The 7,882-nt window shown below is 31.1% G+C and overlaps 1 protein-coding gene across 1 annotated transcript; it reads left to right on the top strand.

The window, feature by feature from the left end:
• The first annotated feature begins 2,650 nt into the window (after positions 1–2,650).
• On the top strand, positions 2,651–6,909 carry LOC148196012 (agamous-like MADS-box protein AP1). The gene is made up of 8 exons (XM_088094081.1): positions 2,651–3,196; positions 4,440–4,518; positions 4,805–4,869; positions 4,961–5,060; positions 5,157–5,198; positions 5,368–5,409; positions 6,242–6,357; positions 6,611–6,909. The coding sequence occupies exons 1-8, from the start codon at positions 3,012–3,014 to the stop codon at positions 6,708–6,710; spliced, it is 729 nt and encodes a 242-aa protein (XP_087950207.1). The 5' UTR covers positions 2,651–3,011; the 3' UTR covers positions 6,711–6,909.
• The last annotated feature ends 973 nt before the right edge of the window (positions 6,910–7,882 follow it).

Below are 7,882 nucleotides of genomic sequence, written 5' to 3'. Positions count from 1 at the left end.
TTATCAACTAATTAATTATATTTCTAAATGATTTTAGAAGATTACTTTAACTTGATTAAATGACCATTTATTTAAAAAAAAACTCATATTTAATTTGGAATAGTTTGATGTAATTAATGGAATGCATTAAGTAACTTTGATTTAATTTATTTTAAGTAGAAATTTGATGAATTGATTCAAACTTTAGTGGATTTTATCATGTAAATAACTTTTGAATATTTATAATCCAAGCTTTAATGAGCTTAATGAATGATTTTAATTTGAGAATCTTTTAGATGAACGAGACTCGAACTTAATGATTTGACAGGTAAATAACTTGTGAATATATAAGATCTGACCTTAGTAACTTGTGCAGGTTAAGACATTCGAGTCTACTTGTATTATGATAACTATTCTTCAAGTGGTATGAATTTACTTACAATTCAAAAGATCTATGACAAGGTCGAAGATCAAAATACGTCTCTTTTGAATCTTATAATGTTTCATGAACAAGAGAACTTAAAAAACATAAAGATCATGAACACAATTAAAGAATAATTTAGAAAATTAGATAAATTTTAATTTTATTTTAATTTTGCAGGATGTTAAATTCGCTGGGCGAGCTAGCTTATGTATATTGGGTGAGTGAACCTCACTAGGTGAAAGCTCGTGTCTGTAATTTTTTATTTTTGTTTTTTATGTGTTTTGGGATTTCTTTTAGGGTTTCTAGGTTTTCTTAAACTTTTGTTTTCTTATGCAAACAATTTTTAATCATATTATATGTGTTTTCATTAAGAGGGGATTCTCTTGGTTTTTAGATTAGAACTTTGATTATTATAAAAAATTAACATCTTTATGACAGATCATCACTTCACTTATCAATCTGTTAGATTATGGCGTCCTCGTTTCTGTCTTATTTTGCATTCTTTGATTTATTTTTGTTGTTCCTCTTGAGAATTCAAATTCAGAATTTTCAAAGATTGAAAACATTTAACAAGTTCTCAGAAGAACTTTGAAAATTCTGAATTTGAATCCTAAAAAAACACAACAAATATAAATAAGAGAAAAATGTGAAATAGAATAGGGATGAGGACGCTGTAATCTAGAAGATCGATAAGTCAAACAAAGTTTTGCACTTAAGCGCTACAAAGAGACAAAAGTTGCTCGTAGCTCCTTCAAATATACTCACCACCACAACAGTGTCACAACCACCATAGGTCCTCCAGGTTGTCACAAGCAAACGAGAACTCGCCACAAGATTCACCATGCACAAATAAAAAAAAAAAGAAAGAAGGAAGAAGATGAACTAAATTGCAGAATTTATCGACGAAATTTACTGAGAGATTTTTTCTTTGATAATTAATAATAAATTTTTTCTTTGAAAATTATTGATGGAATTTACCAACATATTTTTCCTTTGAAAATTATTGAATACATTTTTATTGACATATTTTTATTCAATATAAGAAATGTTGTTGTCGATGGATTTTGACGTTTTTGACAGATTTTCACCATCAGCTATGCTTGTTTTATTTGAAGTATGTGACAATTATAGCGATAACTTGGGGGCAATGACTTGATGGCGATACAAAAGCGAGACGATGACATAGAGGTACAACGGTGGTGAAAGAGGAGGAGAAGTTGAAGGAGAGAATAAATATGATAAGTTAGAGGTGATAGCAGTTGCGACGGTGATGATGGTGACAGTGAAGGAAGAATAAAATAGATAAAAAAGAGAAGGGGTGGAGGTAAAAGAAGACTAAGTTGCTACTAACAAATTACTAATGATTAGAATTCGATAATAGTTACTGAAATATTTATTGACAAATATTTACTGATGAATTTTTATTATGATAATTACGATCAATCATGAAATTTGTCGATAAAATTTATCAACAACTTTAAGAACAAATTGTTAGTATTTGATAATTAATTAATAAAATTGAATTAATGACAAATTTTGGCTATTATCAATATATTACGTGTGCAATAATACACAATTATTTTTGAATGACATATATATACATATACATATATATGTATATGTATACATATATAATTATATTGATACTATTTTTAATATTTGAGAAATTATGGCTATAATTTGTTTATTTTGGAGACAATAGTCTTTAATATTTGTTTGGTCTCTCACCTTAATAAATTAAAGAAGTAATTTATTTTTAGAGACAAGAGTATCTTAAACAATAGTAATACTATAGAAGTGAAATTGGAATGTTTTGTGAATATTAAAGAGTGGAACTTTTTGCAAAGGCCATCTTATCTAACACCATAATCCTCTGTGGTGTCCAATTCTTACCATATATTTACATTAAAAAGATGATTATGAGTTAATGGTAGAAAGGAATTGAGAAATGAAATGTGATTACTGTGATTGAACCATGCCATTCTTTGTTTGTGATGTGTATTTATGCTATTCCTATTCCTCTCCTATGGCTATGGGCGAGCTAGGGAGGAAGGGCAGGCAGTCATATTCGAAAAAGGCAAAGCCCTTAACATGTGGGACCCTCCGTCATTAAAATAAAAGTAATATCATCATCACTGTGTGGCCATAAAGAGCTATACGACACACATGAACGCAGTACAGTGGTGAACCAATGAGACGCCGACAACGCATCCTCCATAAACTACTTCTCCTTTCCCAAACCAGAAACCAAAACCACTTGTCACCAAACCCCAGCTTCAGATATTTTTTCACCACTTCCATTTTGGTTCTCACCTTTTATGGTTACCATAACATTGCACACTTCCGCTCACTGTGCTTTTTTCCCATGACACCACTCTATTCCTGTCCAGAAGAAGAAACATCCATGAACTAACATTCCCACCCTCGCTTCACCATTTTTGCCACCCTTTTACCCTTCCTTCTTCCGTTTTTCCTTCCTTTTTTCCTTCTTTGGCTCCTGGGTTTTCTTCCTTCAAAATTTTACTAATTGCTTAACTCACTACCTTTATATACGCATATATAACTCACAAATAATCATTTAAACAAAATCAACGTAACAACAACTAAGATGGGAAGGGGTAGGGTACAGCTCAAGAGGATAGAGAACAAGATCAATCGCCAGGTAACTTTCTCCAAAAGGAGAGGTGGCTTGCTCAAGAAAGCTCATGAGATCTCTGTACTCTGTGATGCTGAGGTTGCTTTGATTGTCTTCTCTCACAAAGGAAAGCTCTTTGAGTATGCCACTGATTCATGGTAATGCAAATGCCCTATATTCTATCATAATAAATATCTATATCTATGCATATCAACCATATAGATCTATATCAGACATATATATATATTATGTGTGTTGGTCGTTAATTCAGGTCGTGTAAACATATATACCTAGTATATATATGCACTCAGTTTTCTATTTCAGTCTTGAATTATTTTGAACTACTATTTTTTTCTTAATTTTCTTGCCTTTTTTTTGCTCTAAGGGCTTTTTGTGGTTTGGGGTTCGAAACTTGAAAGGAAACTTCATTCCTCTCCTTTATTTTGTTAATACTTGTTTTTTATTTCATATCAAGCCTCGTTTATGATTTATATTGATTGTGCAGAGACAGATACAAAACCAGTTGATCCTTTTTTTTGAAAAGGAGGTATTGTTGTGCAGATAGTTTTCTCAATTTGAACCAGCAAAATATACAGTTACACTTCTCTCTGAGTTTGTTTGCAATTTTTGGGGTAAACACGCGTCAATGGTTTAGTAGTGCTATAATTAAGTGCATATATGTATATATATATATATACTCTTTCGAGTGTATATGTTTCTCTCATCAGAAAGAAGAAAATACATTACCCCGAATGCGAGATTCTGCCTGTCCTAGCTAGAAAATCATAGAGTACGACCATAACCGGTACAAGAACCCTAATTTTTGTTTTTCTTTTGGTGAAATTCAAGACGGGGTGAATCTCTTGCAGACTGTGTGGAGGTTGTGACAGTCCTTGCTTCATATTTGTCTTCTTGTTTTCTATCTTATGTCCTTTCAGTTCAGCACCTCAAGCAAGATTTGCTAGACCTTCTTTTGGTTTAGAGTTCTGTACCTTTTCTTCTTCTTTTGAATTATCAAAACTCAAAAGCATCACGATTTGACATTCTTGTTATTAAAGGGTTACTTTTCGTTGATGGGTGCAGCATCCCAGATAAATAATTTTTACAGTAAAACTGAGGAAATTCCTTAATTTCATAGATTTGGATGAACTTATTTTAAAGATTGTCAAATAGCGCTATTAACATACAGGAACTTTTAATTTGAACATGATAAAATATCTTCACAGTAACTACTAGAGTCATATCATACAGCATATATTTATAAACACCTATTTCATCACGTTATTGCGCAACACAGATATATTTTGTTATTTAAACGCAGTAATATGTACTGCAAATACAGTGTAAATTGATATCATCATAGGAGAATAATATTCATTGAGAACTCTTATGATTGAACAGCATGGAGAAGATACTGGAACGCCATGAGAGGTATGCCTATGCAGAGAGGCAGCTAGTGGCAAATGATTCTGAGACACAGGTTTGTCTTGAAATATACACACTCCTGAGTGTAGGCATGTGTAAATTCTCATTTGCATCATTATTTTGCATTAACGTTCTGCAGTACACAATTGATTCTTGTTATACAATAGGCACACAGTTTGGTCTAAGCTATATAGGAACTTAAAAGACTAAGTCATGCATATATGAATGTGTTGGAAATATGCAATGCTGCAAAAGTGATGGAATCAAAACCAATATTTAAATAACAGTACCGGGCAAAACTACAAAACTATGCTCTACATGTATATGTGTAAATTGTGCAGGGAAACTGGACCATTGAATATACTAGACTCAAGGCAAAGATTGACCTTTTGCAAAGAAACTACAGGTACACGAGGACCTATATCTAATCTACATTCATGCTTTAATTTTCTGTCAGTTTGATTTGATCATCCTCTCACACTTGAACCCTTTTACAGGCACTATATGGGAGAAGATTTGGCTTCGATGAGCCTCAAAGAGCTTCAGAGTTTGGAGCAGCAGTTAGATACTTCTCTCAAAAACATCCGCAATAGGAGGGTACGCATAGAACATATACCTTATCATGTTAATTTGCTTTCATATTTCATGTGTATGTGTGTAACTTTGGCACTGATCTGTGTTATGTTTTAATAGAACGATCTCATGTACGAGTCTATTTCTGAGCTTCAGAAAAAGGTGTGGCTTTAACTTCAAGTTTCTCTTGGCTTTATTTTTAGCTTTCTGTCCCTAAAGTGAAAGATAATTATAATATTGGTGGAAGCAAATATAAAATGGTTGTGTCTCTCTGTCTAAAAGAAACTGATATGGAGATTTGTACTGTCTTCTGATTCTCTATGTGTGACAGGAGAAAAGGATACAAGAGCAGAATAGCATCCTTGCAAAGAAGGTGACCAAGATTTTCCTTTACAACTTTCCTTTTTCTCCGACCAGCTAAACTTCATTTTACCACAATAATCAATGCTTAATTTAGTCCAGTTTGTTGCTTATAGACACTATTGTAAGAGTGTTTCATAATATTAGTTTGATTGTTCTATTACTTTTTCACATATATTCTCTCTTTTGCTTGTTAATTCTTAACCTAATGTGGTCATAACATAAGAACTTCTAGATGTTGAACAGTGAAATTATTTGTATTCCTTAACATAAAATTCCTCGACAATTATATTCATTTGAGTAAATTTATAAATGTCCAATGAGTTACTTAAGAAAATGCTATCTTCCTATTGGTCTCACAAATTCATACACACCTTTCTTACAAATTATTTTTTCTTCCTGATTTAGCCCTAGGTTTATATCCATGCTTCCAATCATCTTAATCAAATCTTTCCTTCATCACCACAAAACCATTGTTTCATGTCTCATTCCTGTTTTAACAATTAAAAGAACTAACTGAATTTGAATCTAATAATTCTCTATAATGTTTCCATATCCCAGTATACATTTTATTTCTAAAGAAAGTTTCAATTTTAGAATCATATTTATTATTTGTATAAACTCACCTTAGGTTACAATTGCCATTGAAACTAATACAAGGTTATTATTGTCTTAACTTTTGACAGTTATAGTTGTAATTTGTAACTGACAGAAAGTGATCTTTCCTATAATTATGGAATGAGAACTCAATGAATGAAGTTTTAGCCATATTATTGTAGGTTGTTATTGCTTTATTGTTAGCCATATATGTGTCTTCCTTTTAACTATATCTGATACGAAATCAGATCAAGGAGAAAGAGCAAGCTGTAGCACAACATGCTGTACAATGGGAACAGCCAAACTACAGGGTTGACACATCTTTCTTACCACAGCAGCAACCACTTCCAAGCTTGAACATAGGGTAGGGTAACCTTTCTTATGACATGAAGTTATAATTTCTCATCTTCATTTTGTTTAATTACCCTTTTAAATTTTTTAGTTACAAAAACATTATCTTTTATCTTACTTAAAAAAACCATCTATTTTACTGAGAAAGTAAAAAGAAAAATTGCAGTTGCATTTGTCCATATTCTTGTTGGAAAATTGCTTTACCTCTTTGGAATTCTTCTTTTGGTACTGCAACCCTCCCACCATGTGTAATGTTGTTTGTGCAGTGGCAATAATTTCAATCAAGATGCTGCACCAGAACTAGGAAGGAATGGTCTTGATCTGACCCTGGAACCACTGTATTCTTGCCACCTTGGATGCTTCTGAAAACTTGTTTCCTCTCTGAGGTGGATAACACTATATAATTGTTCGCATATATAACCATAAGTAGTAGTATGTTTTAATGCTTTATATGTTTATTTGGGTCTATGGTTTTACCCTACTTTGAAGACACTAGTTTGAGAAACTCTTGTTTGTAAACATATTGAATTTGAAGCCTAATAGTGTAAACTTTTGTTAATTTATACTGTTTTCCTTACTTTGAAGATCACCTTAATTTGTAAGGTTTGTGATATGTAATTTTTAGTGTTCCTTTTTTATGTGTGTTGTATATTTTATCTTTTGTTGAGTCTATGATTTTAAGATTATTACATTAATTGTATTGGATAGGAATAAAGAAAAGGGAGAATGGTTAACAAACAAGTGTAAATTGTTTAGTTTAAAAATTAACAAGACATCAATAATATTGATTAATGATGATCTTATACATGCACTTCTAAAAATCTGTCATATTTATTATTTTTATTCACTTGTGTTAAAAAATAAAATCTATAATATATCCTTACAACTCTTTCTTCCTTCTTCTACTTCTTCTTTTACCAAATACCACTCTATTTATTTATCTCTTTTCTATTTCCACTCCTTTGTCATTTTATTTCTACAAATCATATTTCGTATTTCCATTATAAGGTATAATTATGATGATATTAACTAAAAAATAATGCTTGAAATAAATTGAAATTCTTTTGTTCTAAGTAACTTGAATTTGGATATAAATTGTATTTTCGGATGTGATGAACTTTTTCATAAAACACGTGAATTTACATACAACCTTGTCAAAATAGATCATTTTTATATACATTATGATATTTTACCTATTTATTTCCTTTAAGTTTTCTCTTTTTTAATTTTTACATTAGAATTTAATAGTTTTAAAATGAAATTGTCAATATTCAAAAAATGTCACAATTTAAATGATATATTATAAATCTAAAATATAATTTATATAATTGTACGGAAACTTTCCAAGATCATCTCAGTCACCTAATATGATAAAATCTCGGTGTATTCTCAATATTGACTCAAATCAATAAGTACCTAACATCTCATATCATGTCTAGATGACTGATATTTCCTTGATCAACACCAAACAATGTCAGCTAGGACTTAGCAAACTTGGAGATAAATTTATTAGTTAAGTTAACCGCTAAAGCGTCTTG

This window comes from Vigna umbellata, chromosome 7, assembly GCF_029865625.1.
Source record: "Vigna umbellata cultivar VRB3 chromosome 7, Vumbellata_1.0, whole genome shotgun sequence".
Taxonomy (NCBI): Eukaryota; Viridiplantae; Streptophyta; class Magnoliopsida; order Fabales; family Fabaceae; genus Vigna; species Vigna umbellata.
The sequence above is the reverse complement of the archived record's forward strand: the minus strand, read 5'-3'. Positions and strand labels throughout refer to the sequence as shown.